General features: G+C 37.5%; 1 protein-coding gene across 2 annotated transcripts; it reads left to right on the top strand.

The window, feature by feature from the left end:
• The first annotated feature begins 8,828 nt into the window (after positions 1–8,828).
• TKTL2 (transketolase like 2) lies at positions 8,829–11,595 on the top strand. Of its 2 annotated transcripts, XM_059155240.1 has the most exons (2): positions 8,829–10,543; positions 11,306–11,595. In XM_059155240.1, exons 1-2 carry the CDS (start codon positions 8,962–8,964, stop codon positions 11,464–11,466), a joined length of 1,743 nt encoding a protein of 580 aa, XP_059011223.1. In that variant the 5' UTR covers positions 8,829–8,961; the 3' UTR covers positions 11,467–11,595. The 2 variants fall into 2 exon arrangements, with proteins under 2 accessions (XP_059011223.1, XP_059011213.1); XM_059155230.1 differs by having other exon boundaries at positions 8,829–11,394.
• The last annotated feature ends 11,410 nt before the right edge of the window (positions 11,596–23,005 follow it).

Here is a 23,005-nt window from a genome sequence, read left to right as displayed (position 1 = left end):
AAGTAATACTCTCAACTTGTGTCTTCTTTGGAAAATTTGAAGACAAGAGGCTCCAGTCTCAGAGGAGAGAGCTCCAGAGACAGCAGAACCTTTGTGGCCAAGAAGCACAAAGGTCCAAGGGCATCAACCAACATTCCTGTACCTGTTCTCATCAGCACCTTACTTTAGCTGGGCTCTATCTTCTCTGCTAGTGCCTCACGATACTGGGAGGCCACTGATGTTCCACGTTACTAAGGTGAAGTAAGAGAGACAGGAGCTAAAATTACACCCTCTCCAGACCCTCCCCAACTGCCACAGATGTCCTCCTCCCAGGCGACTGTTGTGTTCTCTGCCTGCCTCCCACCCCATCATGTGCTAGTTCCCATCCTCCTCGGGATTCTCACAGTTGTGATTCTACTTCCAGCCGCCAATCCCTTCCTGTTTCTATCGTTTCGGGGGCTTGGTTTTGGAGTAGCCTGCGCTACTTTGTCATTTTAGCTTACTTATATTTGGAAGTACTGATTATATTAGTAAAATTAGCCTTTTGTCAGATACATGATATGATTTTTCTCTTGACCTGTTTGTAACAATGTTTTCTGGGGAGAGATTACAAAATGTCTTTCAATAGGGAGTTGTTATGTAAATGGTTTAAGGATGGCCCCTGTATATGGGCCTTTTTGTTCATCTTCATAGCAGGCTGGGATCTGGTAACGCAAAACCAGGTGGGGCCAAACTCAAATTTTTATGCATCTGATTCTTTGAAACACAGATCAGAAAAAGAGATTGTTTTGTTTTTTTAACCATTTAGAGCCTCCTTGCTTGGCATATCCAAACATCACCAGATATCAGTTGACTATAAGTAAGACGAACTCTGGGGCTATAAAGACCCCAAGCTACTTTTGCCTTTCAGAGTTCTTAGAATCTCCCCACAAGCTGGTGATTGACATCTTCTAGACACACAGCTCCCTCTCCAAAACCTCTCTTTAATTTCCCTCTTCTTACTCTGAGTGGTGACCTTCACCATTGCCTTTAGAAGATGTCATGAGCTGAAGGACTCCTCTCCCAATGCAAATCTGTCAAAGCTGCTGCCAAATAAAGCTCTCTGTATGCTATTATCATCTCCTGGTCATATCATTGAACAATTATTTGCTGCTGTTTTAAAGAATGATTTCAGTCTATGTGTAACCTATGTGGAAAAATGTTGTGTATATTGTTATTCATGCATAGAAAATACCCAGAAGGATACACAATAAATTGCTGGTAGTTAATGAGATTAAGATTAAGGTTGGAGGGGTGCCTGGGTGGCTCAGTTGGTTAAGGGACTGCCTTCAGCTCAGGTCATGATCCTGGAGTCCTGGGATCGAGTCCAGCATCAGGCTCTCTGCTCAGCAGGGAGTCTGTTTCTCCCTCTGACCCTTCCCTTTTTGTGTTCTCTCTCTCTCTCAAATAAATAAATAAAATCTTTAAAAACAAAGATTGAGGTTGGAGTGGCTCAGAAAATAAAATTTTACTCCATTCTACAGTATTTGAATTTTGAAAACAGTGTATTTTATAAATTTTGATGATTGAAAACAGCTGAATTTCATGCTTAAAGTGATCAAAGATTGTGGTGTCATTAGATATGTGTTAATGCAAATGAAATAAAAGGGCTAGTCATTAAGTCTAGGCTGCAAGTGTGAGAGTCCTAACCCCTGGTACCTCAGAATGTGACCGAATTGGGAAATAGAGCCATTGCAGATATAATTAGATAAGATGAGGTCACTACCAGAGAAGCGTGGGCCCCTAATTCAATATGACTCATCCCTGACAAAAAGATTAATTTGCATATGACATGCAAATTATGACACAGGGAGGATGCCGTGAGAATATGGGAATTATGCTGTTACAAAGCAGTATGGGTTGAATTGTGCCCCCACCAAAAGATATGTTGGAATGCTAACTCCAATGCAAATCTGTCAAAGCTGCTGCCAAATAAAGCTCTCTGGTGTGATCTTATTTGTAGATAGTCTTTTCAGAAGTAATCATGTCAAAATAAGATCATTAAGGTGGACCCTAGTCCAATATAATAAGTGTCTTTATAAAAAGGAGAAATTTGGACACAGAAATGTATAGAAGGAACAGGATATGAAGAGCCAGAGAGAGGAGACAACCATTTATCTACAAGCCAAGGAGAGAAGCCTGGAGTAGATCCTTTCCTCACTGCCCTCAGGGGAATCAACCCTACTCACACATTGATTTTGGACTTCTAGCCTCCAGAACTGTAAGACTGTAAATTTTTTGTTTAAGTTGTTCTGCTTCAGTAGACTCATCAAACACTTGCCAAAGCAGATCCACTGCTTTCTCCACTTCTTGTTCTCAGTCTTGTCAAATAATTCCATTTGCTTGCATTAGATGTAATGTTCAGGACCATATGTATATATTATGGCGCTAACAATACAAAGAACTCCTTACTTAAGTCCTTTATCAACTGACTTGTGTAGTGTTGCGATAGCTGCATCTTCCTTACATTTATTTTTTTCTACAAGTCTATCTTTCCTAACCCTATCAAAGCAATTTTCTAAAGTACTGCAATGACCAAGACATTCAGATGATGAAAATCTTTCTATTGTACCAGCCTTGACCCAAAAGCAAGAGAACAAAAGAAGACTGAGAAACAGTCCACTGGGCTCTGCTTCAGGGTATTTTCAAAAACAGGCTTCTTGCTTTCCCCCTCACTGTTTCTCAGCATGAATATTTTTTCCTGTCTGATTAGAAATTCTCTTTTCTTCTCTCATAACTTTTTTCACTTCCTCTCTTCTTTACGCTAACCAAAATTCTACTCATTCTACAAAGTATAGGCCAAGGACTACTTCTCTGGTGACACCTTCCCTGGTTACTAACTGAGAGAATTCCTTTGCCCTGGTTTTACACTTGGCACCCATAAGCATCTACTGTAAGTATGTGTGTGTCTCCCTGTCTTCTCTATTAGGCTTAAATCCAGTATCTGGAGGACAAGAACCATCTTTGATTCACCTATAGAACATTACAGAAGCCTATTATCTATCAGGTATGCAATAAAGAGATGAATAAATTGTTACTTTTTAGTGAACAAAATCTGTTTTGGTTCTTAAGCATAGAAAGCACTATTTTGAAGATGAACTGTTTTGAACTTGAAAACAATGTAAATAAACATTATTACAAGATTGTGTACATAGTACAGCCAAAGTTAAATATTAATATACGGTGGACATTTTGAATTATCTACCAATATCGGTTCTTCCTTTTTGTCTTAGTATTATAACCCCCAACCCTAAGTTTTGACAGAGCAATGGCTATAAAGCTACTTTTCCCAATATCCCTTAATGTTGGGTGTATCTAGCAAGTAAGTTTGCACCAATGGAATATGAGAAGTGAAATTTAAATTTCTGATCACTACCTGTAAAAGAAATTGATTACCTTTCTTCTCTCTTTGTTTGCTTGTTTGTTCTTTTCTATGGAGAGAGGAAGTGGACAGGACAATCTCCACCTTCCACTTTGCAGATGAGGCAATATGTGAAGGAATGATTGGTTAGAGAGAAAGAAAGAACATGGGGCTCTGTAAGGCCCATTGCGCAGAGCTGCCTGACGAGGCTGACCTTCCACCGTCTTCTGAACATTTATACGTAGGAGAAATGAACTTAAATCTTCCTGGAGCTACTTCCTTTTTTGTATGGTTATTTTGTTACCATAGCCATATAACTTGAAAAGTATACTACAATACAGTAATAAAAATTGAACATTTATTCTAAACAAAGACACTGAAATAACCTTCCTCATACATCATTCTCAATAGTTATTTTGATTTATTTGACTGAATTTCAGTAAAGTATAATAGCCAGTGTTTATAATGATGACCATTAGTCATCAAAGAAAAGGTTAATGCTTCATGTACCCTTTATAAGAAAAAAGGTAGATATAGTTGATGTGTTCTAGAGAGTTTAATTTAAAACCATTCAAATGGAAACTGTTTTGTGTGTCTAACAGCAGTTCTAAGTTTCTCTGGAAAATTCAAGTGACTGTAACAAAATGATTTTTTTAACAGTTCTTAACAAAGGAGATTTTATGAGACTGAGCTTTGGGGGACATATTTTTTAAATGACACCAAAGTGGTTTAATAACTGGTACAGATAGGAATCCCAAACTCCAAAGTCTTTGGGGTCAGAGTGGTAATGTCACTATGTGAAAGACAATAGAGAATGGAGAGTATCTGCCCCATACAAGCTATTAACATTCAAAACACTTTCAAATACCATTGAAGTGATGACAGAGTAACTGGAATGAGACCCTCTAGCTATAAACAACTAGAAAACTAGACAAATTATACACAGCAAACTATATAAGTCTTCACACATTCGAAAACAGACAGTACAAGACTTTTAATCCTGAAGAAGAAACACAAATGAGGTGAGCCATATCATCTTCCGAGAGGCACTTTCCAGACAGCGTTACAGGGAAGACGATCTTACGCAGGGTAAGACAGACTTGTGAGGTAAGGGAAGAGAGGCTGGAGCTCCAGAGTGCTGAATTTTGGAGGGAGAATGCTTACAAGATGGAAACTGCCTGGAGAAAGACCTCCAGAAATCTTCAATTTCAGTATATTTGCTGCCAAAGCAAGCATCCTCCAGACATCTTCAAAGGGGTGTCCTTGTATAAGGTGGACTTCTACAAGGCCAGGCAAGTGAAAATTGGGAGTAATAAAAACATATCCCAAGCTCACATAGGGCTGCGACACATCTGAGTCTTGACCAGCGAGAGTGGAGAATCCATGTTAATACTCAGGGCCTTCAGTGGAGAAACCTCAGAGAAGCTATGCTTTTGTGTTAGCTAAACTAACATCAGAGTGAAGCCTACTTTATGTCTGTCTGCCTTAATAAAACTTAAAATTCTTAAGATCACCAAGCTACCTGATAGAACAAAATCCAACACTCTTTAAAAGACTTTAGCAAAGTAAAATCTAGCACTGCAAAATAATGTCCACCATTTACTACTACTATTAAATTACTAGCTATTTCAAAAAGCAGAACAGAAAAAAAAAATCAGTGAAACCAGATGAAGAGATAATAGGCTTAGCAAAGAAGCACATTATTTGCCCCCCAGCTTTACTGAGATATAATTGACAAAACTGTGTAAATTTAAGGTATACAATGTAATAATTTAATACACTGTATATAATGTGAAATGATTAGCACAGTAAGATTAATTAACACATCTTTCACTGCACCTAGTTATATTTCTCTGTGTGGTGAAAGCTTTTAAAATATACTTTCTTAGCAACTTTCAATATAAAACTCAGTGTTTTTGTTTTGTTTTGTTTTGTTTTTAAGATTTTATTTATTTATTTGCCAGAAAGAGAGCAAGAGTACAAGCAGGGAGAGCAGGCAGAGGGAGAAGCAAGCTCCAGGCTGAGAAAGGAGTCCAATGCAGGACTTGATCCCAGGACCCTGGGATCATAAATTGAGCCAAAGGCAGACGCTTAACTAACTGAGCTAACTGTCCCAAAACACAGTTGATACAGTCCCAGAATTTATTCATCTAAGAAGTACTTCATATTTACTTTCCTAAATATGTTACTGCCTGCCTGCTTTCTCCCCAAAATAAAAGAACTCTTTAAACTATGGGAAATTATGCAAAAAGTATCACAGACAATAATAGTATCTGTCATAATTTTCAAAGCAATAATTCAAGTAAGTAGAGCACCAAGAATCTTCCTGCCTTAACATAAGAATCTTACCCTCACTTGCTCCATAGTCAACCTACTAAATTAACCAAATTCAAACAATGAAAGAAAAAAAGATGAAGTCAGCAAGTGTGTCTTCATGTAATTCCATTTTAACAAAATTTAACAGTACAGGTAGGATATAAATGAAACTTCAATGTTTCTAACCTCTAAATAATAACTCACTCTCACATAGCAAAAATATATATTTTCACAAATCAGTGTAGATCTCCTAAGTAATCAGTAATCTGTATGTATGTTTCATTTTCTCTACTGCCGCCCAGTAGAAATCATACTAGAATAGCAGTTCCTGCTATTTACATTTTCCCTCCACAGCTCTTTGTACAAGTGATCCTGCTAGGTTTTATTTTCATTTGAAATACACACTACTACAAATACTTGAAAAAAAAAGTTTATGAATACACACTATTAAACAAATACCATGAAAAAAAGGTTATAGTGGAAAATTTGAACAAAGACAAAACAATACATTTAATTTATTTTTAACAGACTTTAAATCAGGGGTCAAACCCAGCAGACTCAAGATAGGTTTTTTTGTCCAAAAAGTGTTCACATTTTTTTTCAATTTTCAGTGTCTTTAAGTGGACTTGTATTCTCCAGTTTGTCATAAACCACTCTAATCCTCTTATTTTATATCCGACATTCATCTCCTATTTATGGTACCTCCTAGCACATTAGGCACTTGAGTTTGCCAATCCCTACTTCACATGAATAAGCCAAAATAAACACATAGTTTCTTCCTATTTTGCAGAAAACGTCCAAAATGACCTCTAAAATGAGCAATGAACTTTTTCCAAGACAACTAAATTTTTAACATGTTGTTTTAAAATTTTTTGGCAGGACTTTTGTCAGTAATAGCCTCTTCTAAATGGAGAAAATAGAACATGGTATCATTTCTTTGATTTATTTGACTAAATTGTATTCATAGCCACATTGGGTGATTTTGCATAACCAAATTTTGTATACTTCCTGTTTACATGGTTATTTTCAATTGTATATCTTAAAATATATTTTAAAGGATTACACACTTAAAGAAAGTATTAATAATTTATATGTGACTGTCTAAACTTCCCTTTAAAAGTCACAGAACATTTTTAAATGTTTTACAAGTAATTTATAAAATATTATTTTCTTTGTAGTATAAAAAACCCACACAATCTCATTGAATAACAAAGGGAAATTCCCTATTTAGGGTATTAAATCTCCAAGATGACATTCTTTTCTTAACAAAATTGACCTATACTTGTGTTAATAACTTTCTATTTAATACTTTGGGAAATAGTTGTGCAATACTTTAAATGAATGGAAAAACTGGGTAACTTGAAATGTTAAGTTCCTAAATTTCCCATGCTTTTTTCATGTGAACACTGCTTCATAGATCATTTTTATGCTATGTTGTTTACCAATTATTTGGATTTATTAGAGCTCTCCTCAGGCAAAATAATGGCGAGCTACCTTTGTTTTTGTTATAACTGTTTTCCTGTCAGGAAAACATGCTATCATGATGCTGTGAATACTTTTTTCTCCAATTCCCATATTTACTCTCAGCCCTAATCAAATGTTTTTATTTTCTCTTCCTTTATTTGTCTAAAAAAGATAAACAAACATTAATTTGCAACAAGCATGAGGAGCAATTAATCCAAGATGACCCTATCATACCATGACAGTTTACTCTACTATGTATCCTTAAAAATTAGAATGGTAGAATTAGTTCAAGTAACAAATAATATTTAGAACGTTTTTCTGAGATAGAATGTAAGAGAATATGAAAAGTAGCAAGACCACACTGAGTTAGTTGTGTATAGCCTGACTGAACATCGAAATGGTTTAGGAAGCTTTTAAAATTAGTGATACCTGTACCCATCACCAAGAAATTCTAATTTAATTTGTTTGAAATGCAGCCTGGACATGGGATTTTTAAAATCCCCAGATGATTCTAAACTACAGCCAATATTAAGAACCACCAGTCTTGGGGCACCTGAGTGGCTCAGTTGTTAGGCATCTGCCTTCAGCTCCCTTATGGTCCCAGGGTCATGGGATCCAGCCCAGCATGGGACTCCTTGCTCAGCTGGAGGCCTGCTTCTTCCTCTCCTACTCCTCCTACTTGTATTCCCTCTCTTGCTGTCTCTCTGTCAAATAAATAAATAAAATCTTAAATAAAATAAAATAAAAAGAACCACCAGTCTTAAGTCTATCTGCAATTTATCTATTCTTAACTTCAACTAAATATTAGATTCAACAGGCACATTGGAAATATACAGCTTCCCAGACTCTACTCCCATAAATTCAAACTACTCATTTTAGGGTGGAACCCAAGCATAATTTTGCTTTCATTGTGGTTCTCTATGTCGTGATTTTGATGTCAAGTCAATATTAAGTACAATTGCTCAAGAATCAAGATGTTGACCTTCGCAACATGAAAAGGAATATACTGTTGATTTTTTATTTTTCTGATGTCATGCAATGACCCTTACCTGCTAGGAGAGTTCAATGTCACAAATTAAGTTTCATAACGAGTGTAGTTAAATTAGCTTTGTATTAAAAATTACTCATAGTGAGTTAGAGTATTTTAGGGTCTACTGGGAAAATTGCAGTAGTAGATACTCTAACACTGAGTAGTTTTACATTTGTTCTTCCTGCAAGTTTTGGTCAAATAAGGCATTGTGCTTCCACCTGTGAGCCAGAGCTAGAATTCTCAGTCGCTCTTTGTTAGCGAGAAAGTCTTTGTTAGCGTTAGTGTTGCCATATTGGTTAGATTGAAAGCGACTTTGGATCATTTCTACTAATGCTCAGCGAAGACTTTCTATGTACTCTTGGATATATGCTGAATGCTTTAAAAGAAAAGCACAACCTCACAAATAGCCTCCTCTAGCACATGGAAGTAAGAAAGACTGCTTTTGAACTTACAACATGAGGAAAGGTGTAAAGAAATTTAATTATTTTTAATAATGTTAAACAGGCAAGTGACAAAATTAATTAAAAAAAAAAAAGTCCATTCTATTGGGTGTGGAAAGACACAGCAGTGTGTGAAGGAGCGGAGGCGTACGGTGACCCCCCCGGGTGTCACGCTGGGTCCCGAGGGACACAACGAAGCCTCTCGAGGCGCAGTGGCCGTTGGCAGAGCTCGTTCCCTGAAGGCGGCGGGACCAGGGCGCGGTGGTTGCACGACAGAACGGTGAAGGGTGCAGCAGCAGCTTTTGCTTTGAGGAAAGCAGGGGACCGCAGTCATGGCAGACGACTCCAAGCCCGACGGGAGCACCGTGCAGGTGCTGCGGGACGTGGCCAACCGCCTGCGGATCCACTCCATCAGGGCCACGTGTGCGTCCAGCTCCGGCCACCCCACTTCGTGCTGCAGCGCCGCAGAGATCATGGCGGTGCTCTTCTTCCACACCATGAGGTATAAACGCACAGACCCGGAGCACCCCGACAACGACCGATTCATCCTCTCCAAGGGCCATGCGGCCCCAATCCTCTACGCGGCTTGGGCGGAGTTGGGCACCATCGGCGAATCGGACTTGCTGAGCTTGAGGAAAATCCACTGTGACTTGGAGGGACATCCCACCCCCAGGCTGTCGTTTGTGGATGTGGCGACGGGATCCCTGGGGCAAGGATTAGGTGCCGCGTGCGGCATGGCGTACTCTGGCAAGTACTTCGATAAGGCCAGCTACCGGGTGTTCTGCCTCCTGGGGGATGGCGAGTCCTCAGAAGGCTCCGTCTGGGAGGCTCTGGCCTTCGCTTCTCACTACAGTTTGGACAATCTGGTGGCAGTCTTCGACGTGAACCGCTTGGGACAAAGTGGAGTCACGCCCCTTGAGCACTGCACAGACATCTATCAGAATCGCTGTGAAGCCTTTGGGTGGAATACGTACTTAGTGGACGGGCATGATGTGGGGGCGTTATGCCAAGCGTTCTGGCGAGCAGCTCAGGTGAAGAGCAAGCCCACGGCCATAGTGGCGAAGACCTTCAAGGGCCGAGGTATTCCGAATATCGAGAATGCGGAAGATTGGCATGGAAAGCCCGTGCCAAAAGAGAGAGTAGATGCGATCATCAAACTAATTGAGAGTCAGATACAGACCAACAGGAATCTCATGCCGAAACCTCCTGTGGAAGACTCACCTCCAGTCAACGTCAGGAATGTGAAAATGACCTGTCTGCCTGATTATGTGGCTGGAGACAGGGTAGCTACTAGGAAAGCATACGGTTTGGCATTGGCAAAGCTGGGCCATGCAAACGAAAGAGTTATTGTCTTGGCTGGTGACACAAAAAACTCCTTTTCCGAGATATTCAGTGAAGAACACCCTGAGCGTTTTATTGAGTGTTTTATCGCTGAACAAAACATGGTGAGTGTGGCACTAGGCTGTGCCACCCGTGGTCGAACCATTGCTTTTGTCAGTACCTTTGCTGCCTTTTTGACCCGAGCATTTGATCAGATACGAATGGGAGCCATATCTCAAACCAATATCAATTTTATTGGTTCCCACTGTGGGGTATCCACTGGTGAAGATGGGCCCTCCCAGATGGCCCTGGAAGATCTAGCCATGTTCCGAAGCATTCCCAATTGTACTGTTTTCTATCCAAGTGATGCTATCTCGACAGAGTATGCTGTTTATCTGGCTGCCAATACCAAAGGGATGTGCTTCATTCGGACCAGCCAACCAGAAACCGCAGTTATTTACACCCCACAAGAAAATTTTGAGATTGGACAGGCCAAGGTCATCCGCCAGAGCATTAATGACAAAGTCACAGTTATTGGAGCTGGAGTCACTCTGCACGAAGCCTTAGCAGCTGCTGACAGTCTTTCTCAACAAGGTATCTCTATCCGTGTCATTGACCCATTTACCATTAAACCCCTGGATGCTGCCAACATCATCTCCAATGCAAAAGCTACAGGTGGCCAGGTTATCACAGTGGAGGATCACTACCGGGAAGGTGGCATTGGAGAAGCTGTATGTGCAGCTGTCTCTAGAGAGCCTGACATCCTGGTTCATCAGCTGGCAGTGTCAGAAGTGCCTCAATGTGGGAAACCTAGTGAATTACTGGATAAATTTGGAATCAGTGCTAGACACATCATAGCAGCTGTGAAAAATACTTTAATGAACTAAAATAGCTGATTTCTTAGAGTTAGTCTGTTGTCAGTCTTTGATCCCAAAACACTGGCATCTTTATATTATTACATTCATGGTTGTTACTAAACCATCACTTATATCTATATCATTATGCTTTTTTTTAAAGGAGACATTGAACAATTTTTTCATTCCTAATTCAGCACTTCAAGTCAACTACCTTTCTGTTAAACTGTCATCCTATATACAGATGTCATTCTCATTTTTTTAATGAAAGTAGGTTTTAACATTTTAAGTAACAAAGTAACAAAACAACCAACAACCACCTAAAAAAGAGTTTTTTGTAAGAGCACAAATAACTGGATTGGGAATCAACATAGAGATAAGTTTCTTAAATGTGTGTAAGTTCCTTGTAAATGAAAAAAAAAAAGTGAATTGAATGGTATACTTCAATAGACCAGGTTTTGAAGCAATTTTGAGCTTTTATGTAATGCTGTCCTACCTGCAGCTTCCTGGGTAATGTTTGACTGCAGTTGCCTGGAGATTTCCTCTGATGTCTGCCTCATCTCTCCTCTGCAGTTTAGAAGCTGTACAGCTGCAGTAAAGGCTCTTATGATGTACTGTACTGCTTGCCATGACTGTTCCATAAAGAGATTAAAGCATCACTAGTCCTAATCTGCATGCTTCACTGTTTTGTGAGTTTTCAGAAATGTATTATCTTCTCAGAGACCAAAACATGGCTAATCTGATTGTATTCCTCTAAGGAGACTAGCATTGATGTAATAAAGCGTTTAAAAACACAAAAAGCTTTATTTAGTTTGCTCCATGAACATGCGATTTCATTTCTCCTTGATAGTCTCTCTAGACCACAACAGAAAGAGGCCTGTCCCCTAACAGAAATCCTGGAAAAAGTTCGAGGCTGGAGGTAAATTACTAGAGAAAAATGTATGGGCTGAAAAGTCATATCTTAAATAGACTCCTTACTTTTAATTGTGAAAGCAAAAATTATCTGGCTGTAATACAAGAAAAAAAGTAACAGGTAAATAAAGATAGACCTGAGGTCCAAAACTAAATTTAAAATTACTCTGGTTTATCAGGGGCACCTGGGTGGCTCTGTCAGTTAAGCATCCTACTCTTGATTTTGGATGAGTTAAGATCTCAGTGTGAGATCCAGCCCGGCCTCAGGGCTCTGCACTCAGCAGGAAGTCTGTTGAGATTCTCTGGGTCTCCCTCTCCGCCCTCCTCCCCTGCCACACACACACTTTCTCTCTCTCTAAAATAAGTAAGTAAATCTTTAACATTAGTCTGGTATATCAGGTAGTTATTTCTGTATTTTTATTGCTTTCATTAAATGGCCTCATTAAGTTCTTTGGAGGTATAACCAATTTGTCTCAGGAATTGTTCTAGAAGTATGGTAGAGACCAAAAAACACTAACCTGGGGATCAGAGAAATCAGGGCCTGCTCATTCTACTAGTGCTTTTTTTTTTTTTGTGCTGGTTCTGGTTTCTTCTTTTCAAAACTGATCATGGTAATTGCTCTATTTCATAAGATATATAAATTATTTTATAAAAATAAAAACAGTTGCTACAAGATCACTGTAGACATTTAAGAAACTACAAGTAAGAAAAAAAATACCTCACTTATCTCACCAAAAAAATCCATTTAATTGTACTTCTAGCACACTATCACTAAAGATCTTATGTATGGTCATTCCCATCTAGTAACATCAATCAAATATTATATATGTCTATGAGTGTGGTGGTACTGAATAATAGTCTCCTTCCTTAAACTTTTTCAAACCTTAGAGTTAATACCGATCCAGACACACAGCAAAACAAAGAAATTACCAATGCAATACTATTGTCATAATTCGCACATACAGGGAAAGAGCTTCAGCTTACGGCTTAAACATGGCTATGGGATGCACAATTATCTATTTCCAACCATACTGGCATAAACACGCCTTTAGTAATGACACTAGACTGTTGTTGTTATTTTATAATGACTAATGGGATCTCAAAGACCGCCAGAAATGTGTTTTGTAGGAAGGCAGGGAAGCTTTTATGAATCTTTCCTATAAGAGTTCTGTCTCGGGCACGTGGGTGGCTCAGTTGGTTAAGCAACTGCCTTTGGCTCAGATCATGGTCCCGGAGTCCCAGGATTGAGTCCCGCATCGGGATCCCAGCTCCATGGGGAGTCTGCTTCTCCCTCTGACCTTCTGGGCCTCTCACGCTCTTTCTCACTGTCTTCTCTCAAATAAATTAAAAAAAAAAAAAAAAAAGAGTTCTGTCTCACCAGGCACCCATCAGTGGCTATCAGCTCTAGAGAAAAGACATAGGAGAGGAAAATTCCTTATCTCATGTCTACAGTTTTTCAGATAAGATGTAATCAAATCCAGTTTTATTATAATGAATGTTTTCTAGCCTTGAATCTGTCCTGAGATCTTGTAAGTCTCCATGGAAATCTTAATAGACAATCATCCTGCATGATGCTAACCCTGAACTGCTGAAGCTTGTGAAGATGGCAGTTTTTTTTTTTTAATATTTTATTTATTTATTTGACAGACAGAGATCATAGATAGGCAGAGAGACAGGCATAGAGAGAAGGGGGAAGCAGGCTCCCTGCTGAGCAGAGAGCCTGACGTGGGACTTGATCCCAGGACCCAGAGATCATGACCCGAGTGAAGGCAGAGGCTTAACCCACTGAGCCACCCAGGGACCCGAAGATGGCAGTTTTAATTTTGACAAACACCGTGATCATTCCTTTCACTCTGGTCTTCTGTTGCTTCATTTGCTTAAAAAAAGGCCTTTTATCAAGAGAGCCCTATAATGTTTCAAGGACAGCCGGGACTGCCAGCAGCTGCCTTGCTTATGGTTGTGCTCGCAAAGGCCGGCAGTCAGGCAGTTACCTGAGAGTGACACTGTTCATTCAGATGGCTTTCAGGTCATTCTCTGATTTCCATGACCTTCAGAGACAGTAAAAGAAGAAATCAGGAGGTTAAATTTTTATTTTACTTTACTTAAATACATCAAAGGCTCTTAAAGCATCTGGGAGTTCAACTGAGGATCCTGTTTGGGAAAAAATTTTGTTTTTTAAAGAAAAAGAGAAGGGCTCAATAGCTCTGATTTTTAAGTTATAATACAGTAATAAGAGGTACTGACTGATAGTTACCACCAAGTTTACTGAACTGTACAGGAATTATTCTATTTTCCAGGGCCCAATCAGGGAGGGTCTGGTTTGGGGGGGTTGAGAAGTGTTGGTGGCCATTACTATCATGATATATAAGGGAGGCCCTAGAACGTTACTGTGATGGGAAGAAAGCTGTTTTAATAACTGAAAATGAGAGGTGCCTAGGTGACTCAGTCAGTTAAGCATCCGACTCTTGATTTTGGCTCAGGTTATGATCTCAGGGGTCATGAGATGGAGCCCCATGTTGGGCTCTGCACTCAGCAGGAAGTCTACTTCCCCTCTCTCTGTCCCTCTACCCCTCCCCTGGCTCATGTGCTCTCTCTCTCTCTCTCAGATAAATAAATAAATTTTTAAAAAATAACTGAAAATGACTGAAAGTGTTATAAAATTAGAGACAACATTAAAGGTGCTTACATATAGTGGAAAGAGATAAAGGGAGTTTCAAAAGAATACAATTGATAGTTAATGAAAAAAATCATTTTATGATTCCATACACAAGAGTTGAGTCACCTTAATCAAACCAGTTATGAGAAGAAACATAATTCTTAATATTTTTATATAAATTTAATATTGAAATACTTTCCATATCAAGCTCATTAAATAAAAAGAATTTATGAGGAAATTAAAACAAAATTTGTTTTTGTTTCCTTCTATCCCTTTAAAAAGTATTGAATGTAGGTAAATTTACTGTGGCTCTGAGTGGAAATTGGGCAGATCCCATGACATCCCTGTTTACACTTAGGTAATAATCTTATAATTATTTTCTTTTCTTTTTAAAATTTAAATTCAATTTAACATATAGTAAATTGTTAGTTGCAGGAGTAGAATTTAGTGATTCATCAGTTGCATACAATACCCAGGACTCTCTACATCACATGCCTCTTTATTGCCCATCACCAAGTTAACCCTCCCCCCTACCCACTCACCTCTCCAGCAACCCTCAGTTTGTCTCCTCTAGTTAAAAGTCTCTTACGTTTTGTCTCCCTGTTTTCATCGGATTTTATTTTTCTTTCCTTTCCTATAGTTATTTTAAGTCATCAAAATCCAATCCAGAGTCAGTGGATTAAAATATATTCAGTTTAATTCAGTTCTTGTTTGCTTTACTTCATAAGCAAAGAGCTGTAGTTAGTAGCTGGCTACCTTCAGGGAATGGTGTGTTGTCTTTGGTTGGTTTCTTATCCCCCTTTCCCTCTCCCTGCCTCTTCAACTTACTAATTAGTGTTTTAGTCAAGAAAAGAGATGAGAGGGGAAGTGGCTCTTATTTGGTTGGAAGGCTGTGTTTCCAGAGTTTGAAAAGTGGTTAAAGCTGATGCAGTTTTGTTCATGTATCTTTATCTCACATGTGCAACTATTTTGAAATTTAGACAACTGTATCACAGGTCATAAATTGAGATAAATGCAAGCTGTTAAACCAAAATCTAACAAATACACATTTATTTGTAAGGAGGCAAGAAAGCAGTCATGCAATGTGTTGTTGTAAGCTTAATGCAGTCCCCCTCTCTATTGTTAGGTGCTTTTAGAAGCCCTGTGAATAAATGTTTGCTCCAAGTTGGGCATGAGTGAGAGTGAAGTTCTAAATATTTGACAGACAGCATGGCCTGGGTACCCACTGCTAAGAATGAATGCCAATCTAATCTTAAGATACCCTGTCAGAAGAACCATACTGCAAAGTATACTGATGATCAGCTCTAGAACCCATCAGAAATAGGGAGAAATAGCCAGTCATTTAGTTGGGTCAGGAATACTCTGAGAAATGGAAGACACAGGACTACGTAGAGCTCTAGACCTGGAATGTTACTCCTCCAAAAGATAAGACTGCTAAATTTTCCAGATTCTTATATCTGATACTGTCAAAGGGAGAGCAATATGCTTAAATTACCTAGCCTAAATTATCTATCTAAATGTATCTCACCAGTGAAAAGTTATTTTAACAACCATATGTTATTAACAAGCACAATGTGGCATAGATCATGGATTAGGGTGCTTCAAAAGGAAACTAAGCATCGAACGCACATAGGTGAAAATAAATGGACACACACATATGCAGATATAAACATTCACTTGTGTGTACATCGCACACTATTTATTCTAACATGTTTAAAAGATAATTACCACAGGAAGGATAATACTACTATATCCTTATTTCACTGATGAGAAAGCTAAAGTGCAGAGAGAGTATGTGTTCATGAATTGCTCAAGGTCACTGAGTTAGTATGTTGTGGTGTCTGATTTTTAGATTTACATATTTCATATAACTCTCATGATAATCTTGAAATATGCATTTTATTATTGTCCCCATTTTTTCCAATGAGGAAACTTACTCTCCAGAAAGAGAATGTCAGTTTTTTTGTTTCTAAATTTCATTATACTTCTTTGTCTCATTTATGTTTGATTTTCCTCTCTGAATTATGTTTCTGATTGAAGTAGATTTTTTATTCAATTTAAATAATAATTTTATAAAAAACAAAATATAACAAATAGCAACAGTGTGTTCCCATCTTTACCAGTATGACCAATTTCTGGAAAAATAAGAAACAGATGGAAGCAAGCACAAGTTTATTCTGCCTGCAGGGCCTGGGTCAAACCCATGCATGAACACCCGCGTTTTGTCATTGGTCCAGGAGACTGGACCACCTGTGCATCTAAGAAACACTCATGTACTCTTCCCTCAGTACCCAGATGTTGCTAAGCTGATCTTTTTTTTGTCTCTTGGCCTTATAGATATCTGACTCTTTAGAATTGGGTTTGCTACTCTATCCTTATGGCACCAGTGAAGCATTAAATCTCCCCTTTCTTTTATGTTTTTAATTTTTTTTGTTATTATGTTCAGTTAGCCAGATATAGTACATCATTAGTTTTTGATGTAGTGTTCAGTGATTCATTGGTTATATATAATACCCAGTGCACATCCCAACAGGGGCCCCCTTTAATACCCATCACTCAGTTACTCCATCCCCCCAACCCTCTCCCTTCTGTAACCCTCAGTTTGTTTCTCCAAGTCCAGTCTCTCATGGTTAGTCTCCCCCTCTGATTTCTTCCCAATCAGTTTTCCCTCCCTTCCTCTGTGGTCCTCAGCGCTATTCCTTATGTTCCACATATGAGTGAGGCTACATGATAATTACTTTTCTCTGCTTGACTCATTGTACTTAAAATATCCATTTCTATACAAAAGGTCTGACAGCAGAATAGAAAAATTCCCCTTGGCCCAAGTCAGGTATCCTTTGGAAACTACTGAGATATATATTAATCTATTCTTAAAACCCTAAAAATTATACTTTTATGTCAAATTTTTACCTGCACTAAATACTACTCCCTGAACTATTCTGATAGTGTCTACTCTTTAGGTAAGAGATTGAAGCCAAATATATAATAGAGATTAATTACTTTAGCTCGACCAGCTATACAAGTGAATGGAAATAGAGGGGTTTGATTAATTGGTAGCTTTACTCTCTTTCTGGACAATGCAGGATGTTAGAATATTTTAACTCTTGTTTACACTGACTCTCACATAAATGGTATTGTTTTCATGCACTTTAAATTCTTCCATATACATTTTTCTTTAAAAAACTAATAAACTTTTTGATGTATATTATCTAATAAAAAGGTGCACAATTCCTAGTTGCACAGCTCAGTAAATTTTCACAAAGTGAAAACACTCCTCTAACTCATACTTGAATGAAAAATTATAGCAGCAATACCCAAGCCACTTTCTTATCCACTCCCATGCATGGTTTCCACCTTTCACCTCAAAGTAACCACTATTTTAACTTCTTACTCCATAGATTACCTCTAGTTCTTTTGGACTTTACTTAAATGGAATAATATAGTGTGCATTATTTTATATCTTGTTTCATGAACCTTGTGCTTACAGAATTTTCCATATCGTTACTTATGCTTGGTGTTCATTAAATTTCTCTGCTGGATGGTATTCCAAACCATGAATATACCACAGTATATTTATCTATTTAAATTACTGATGAACATTGGGTTTGCTTTTAGTTTGGAGCTATTACAAACAATGCTGCTATGAAAGTTATATAGTATTTTGGAAACACATGCATTTATTTATTCATTTATTTTAGTTTTTAATTTCTACCTCAGGATGTTTATCAATTGCATGGTATAATGATACCTCATACTTAAAGAAATAAAAGATAACCTGACTTTAATGAATACACTATTTTTACAACAGACAAGTGGATTTTCCTCCTTATTAAATTCTTATTTTAGGACATATCAATTTGTACTCCTCATAAAAGGCACGACATTGAAAAAACAAAAAAGATGAGTTTTTTCCTTCTGCTTCCAAAATTCTTATCAGTCACCATAGATGATCATAAGCAGGGTTAAAAGTAAAAAATTAAGGTGTACAGCACATCATCACAAATCCCAGTTGAATTTTTTCTAAATGGCAAGTGAAAATTACTGCCAGATGATGAGGAATTTAAATTTTGAAGCAATCATATAATCAATCTGGCAACTTAACTTTGTAATTCAAACCTGGTAAAATAGCTTTGAGGTGAAAAATCCTAATAATTTAAATTTATGATGTGATGTGGAGATATATATATATATATATATATATATATATATATTCATTTTAACACTTTATATATATATAGATATATATATATCACATTATACATTTGTGGTTTGTTTTTTCTCCTTCTCTTCTAAAAGCAATCACAAGAAAAACAGTTATTCATTTAAAAATTAGGAAGGGGCACCTGGGTGGCTCAGTGGGTTAAAGCTTCTGCCTTTGGTTGAGTCATGATCTCAGGGTCCTGGGATCGAGCCCCCACGTCAGGCTCTCTGCTCAGCAGGTAGCCTGTTTCTCCCTCTCTCTCTGCCTGCTTCTCTGCTTACTTGTGATCTCTGTCTGTCAAATAAGTAAATAAAATCTTAAAAATTAGGAAATGAGCAAACCTTTTTGAAAATTTCAACAGTATGTTTCCTTTTTATGGTATTATAATAAATGCTCTATAAAACTGTTAGCTTAGGTAAGAATAAGTCTGTTTTGAAAACAGCATTTATCATTGCCCAAATAGTTCAGAAAATGTAGATGATAAGATATTTAGCTTGGACTATAGTGAATAACTTTAAAATATGTTTCTCTAATTTTAAAAAAGCAAAGTAAGAGTCTGTCTACTGGCTAAATTATTGGACTTATTGCATAAGAACATTATTCAAGTTTTTTACAAGGAGAACTTCGGGTTCACATTAAACATTTCTAAAGTATGTGCTTTTTTTTTAGCAGTACCGTCATGAGATGCATTTGTGATGTTATCCAGATTCAGATTAACGAGAAACTTGAAAAGGCCCTAACATTATTAATCCTTTCCTGAAAAGTACAGATATTAGGAGAATATTCTTGAAGTACAATGAAAACATGACCTGATTTCCAAGGCACACCATTAGTTTACCATCTAAAGTGGGATCTATTTGATGAACTGCATTCAGCTCTCAGAATATTTGCTGTAACTCAGAAAGAGGCAAATATTCACATAATATATTAGCCTAGAGTCAAGAAAGGTATTTCAACTGAAATATGTCAATCCTTGCTCCTGAAATCACTTAGACATTAGTCATGTGATTTTTGAAAGAATTTCTGCATAGAAGGTTTTTTAGACAAACATACAGTGCTTAATTCTTTAGAAGGTTGGGTAAACTCAGTTCTCTTTTGTTCAGCAATGCGTCCTTTACACTACTTAAAGCTTACTCTCCAGCTCCCCTACCCAATGCCGGGATTCCATTAAGTCTTACTTTGTTGGTACTACATCAAGCCATTACATTACAAAAAACCTCTAGATCTCTAGGTTCCCATGTAATAGCTGCTGTCATTAGTTTTCCAGGAATGGGGGACTCCTTTCCAATAATTCTCAGGCTGATAAATTTAATTTTCTAACTATTCTCCACAAAAGGGCAGCAGATGAGTCAAAAAATTTGTTCAAAAGTACCCAACCATGTGTTCCCTCAATGGGCAATTCCAGCAACTCCAACCATAACTAGACCAGGGGGAAAAGAAGAATGCTGCAGTCCACCAGAATCCAGATGGGGACTGAGAAGAAATATCCTCTCACTAGTAGCAGCTGATGAAAACTCATAACTTCTGCTCTGCGGTGGTCTCATGTTTTGTTCAGATGTATTGTAATAAAAGCTACACCAAAGCTTGGCATCATGCCAGTACTGTGACTCCATTCATCTTGAGAGGGTCCTAGAAAAGGATCCACATGAATTTATTTTTATTGGTTATATAAATCAGGGGTAGCTGCTTTGTCATTTGGCTGTACATACATGTTCATCTTTATCATATACTGACAAATATTTTTCCATAAACAGTGTTCTATATTTTTGTTTACTCAATCTTGCAACCCTGTCTGCAGTGATTAATTATACTAACTTAAACTCTCATTTCAGAATATGAAAGTTCAGGTTGCACCCTGTTGTTATCAACATTTGCTTTTGTCTATAATCTTTATTTTAGTCCTCTTGGAATTGTCATTTAAGCGGTATTGCACGATGGTTTTAATTTGCATCTTCTGAATGAGGAATGAAGTTGAGTGTCTCCATATGTCTATTGGTCATGTGAAAGTACTTGTTCAAGTTCTTTGCCTTTATATTGTTGACTTTAATGGACACTTTGCACATTTATTGGGTATATGTATTTCAAATATCTTCTCTCACTTTTTGAACTGTGATTTCATTCCATCAAGAGTTTCTTTGGATGAACAAAAGGTTCATTTTAATGTAGTCCTATTTATCATTATTTTCCCTTTCTAGTCAGTACTTTTTGTGTTATGTTTTAAAAATCTTTGACCTCCTCAAAACTACTGAAGATATTCTTTGTGTTTCTTTTTGCAAACTTTGTATTTTTATCTTCCACATACAGATCCACAACTCCTCTAGAGATTATTACTGTGTGGTGTGAGGTTAGGGGTCAAGATACAATTTTTTTTTTTTTTTTTAGATTTTATTTATGTGACAGAGAGAGATCACAAGTAGGCAGAGAGGCAAGCAGAGAGAAAGAGAGAAAGAGAGAGAGAGAGAGAGGGAGGAAGAAGCAGGCTCCCCACCCAGCAGAAAGCCCGATGCGGGACTTGATCCCAGGACCTTGAGATCATGACCTGAGCTGAAGGCAGAGGCTAAACCCACTGAACCACCCAGGCAGCCCTAAATACAATTTTTGACACAACTGCCCAGCACCATGAAAAAAAAAAGACAAAACCCTAAAACATCCTTTCTTTGCTACATTGGAGTATTACCTTTCTCATATATCAGGTGACTATTCCTGGACAGGTTTGTGTCTGTCCCAGTGGTCTGTTTGTCTCTTCTTGTGGCCATGCTACATTGTCTTAATTATCATTGCTTTTTCATAAGTTCTAATATTTAGTAATTTGTATCTTCCATTTCCTTCACTTTTTATTTTCAAGATTGCCTTGGCTATTGTTGATCTTTTGGATTTCTGCATAAATTTTAAAACTAGATCATCAATTTCCACAAAAATTCAATTTCATGTTGACGCATTTATATCTGGATTATATTTGCTTTTAATATTTCACTTAAAACTATTACATTATTAAAAGTCCTTTAGGAAGATAAACTAAAGAGATCTCAATAATTTTAGAAAGTTAAGTTCATATTCTTCAAACTGTGATAGATGGACTTGCAGGAGTGGGTCTTGAAGACTTTCCAAGTGGAAAGTAAGCACAGGAAGATTTTAAATGAATCTATTTGCAAATTCTTAAATCCATGCTTTTGTTCCTAACATTGATCTGCTTGAGAATACTCCTGTGATTTTTTTTCCACTGTCTTCATTCATAATTGCCCCCTTCCCATTTTTCAAAAGAAAGCCGTACTTTCCCCTATCTTACTGTTATCATCTATTGCTGGTTGTGAAATCTTCAGCATGCCAAACAAAGGAACATTTCAAAATATTGATTCTGGCACAGACTACTTTAATGCAGTCACCATGAGCCAGCAGTAGACCATTACAACTTTCTTTACCTTAGTGTTAATTTTCATAAGGGTAAATCCTGGAATTAGAAAGTACTTTAACCCATGTAAATATGTTTTGAATTCAAGATACATTGTGAATCAGAGTGGTGGCAATGATGACACTTGTTGAGCCAGTTCTTCCCTCCTATCCCTCAACAATTGTCAAAGCAGAGTTTCAGGAGAACAAGGTAATGAAAAACAGTAAGAAATACTGAAAATGGTAGCACTTTATTTCATCCAGTTTACAAGTCCTGATGAGTCTCTATGCTTTATCAATCTATGAATTTTAGAAATGGAATATTTAATATTTATGAAAAGCATTTTCAGTACCCTCACTAAAAAGAAAGTAAAGACTCAGTTATTTGTGTCTGTAGCGTGAAATTTCACTTGGCCTGATTTCAAGGCAAAGGAACTTAAAAGTTCCATTTTATTTCTGATGGACTGATAGATCATTTAATTTTTGTGCTATTTGTTTATTCATAAGAAACGTGTTTTCCTTTACAGGTGATCAGATTCCTGGGTGAGGCACAGCCATATGCATGATTTCATTTGAGTGGTATTGTCACCGATAGACTGTTTCTCTGCTTTTTTATCTTTGATGTTCCTGTTTATCTCTGTTGGTGTGTGTTGCTACCTTTAACTTACTCGATTTAGGTTAACCTACCTTGCATATAACGTGGAATTTACTATATAAATGGTACATTTAAAAGACAATCATTAATATGCCTTTGTAACTTCCATTTACTTTTGGTCCAATACCTTCTTTTATTTTTGATGCTAATTTCCACAAATTACATAAAAACTGCTCTCTTAATAGCAGAGCATATGAAATGCAGGTCCAGGGCAAAATACCCCCCTATTGTCATTTAGGACAGTCAAGGGCATGGTGACCTGAAATTTAGAGAACTCGCTTCATTAGTCAGAATTCACTTACTCTTTTCAGATTTCATATGCCACTTCTAATTTCACTGGATATATTAAAAATGTGATATAAAAATTTCATTTTAAAAGTTGATATTAGTA

Source organism: Mustela lutreola, chromosome 1, assembly GCF_030435805.1.
Source record: "Mustela lutreola isolate mMusLut2 chromosome 1, mMusLut2.pri, whole genome shotgun sequence".
Classification (NCBI taxonomy): domain Eukaryota; kingdom Metazoa; phylum Chordata; class Mammalia; order Carnivora; family Mustelidae; genus Mustela; species Mustela lutreola.
Note: the sequence above shows the minus strand (reverse complement) of the source record. Positions and strands in the feature narration are given on the sequence as shown.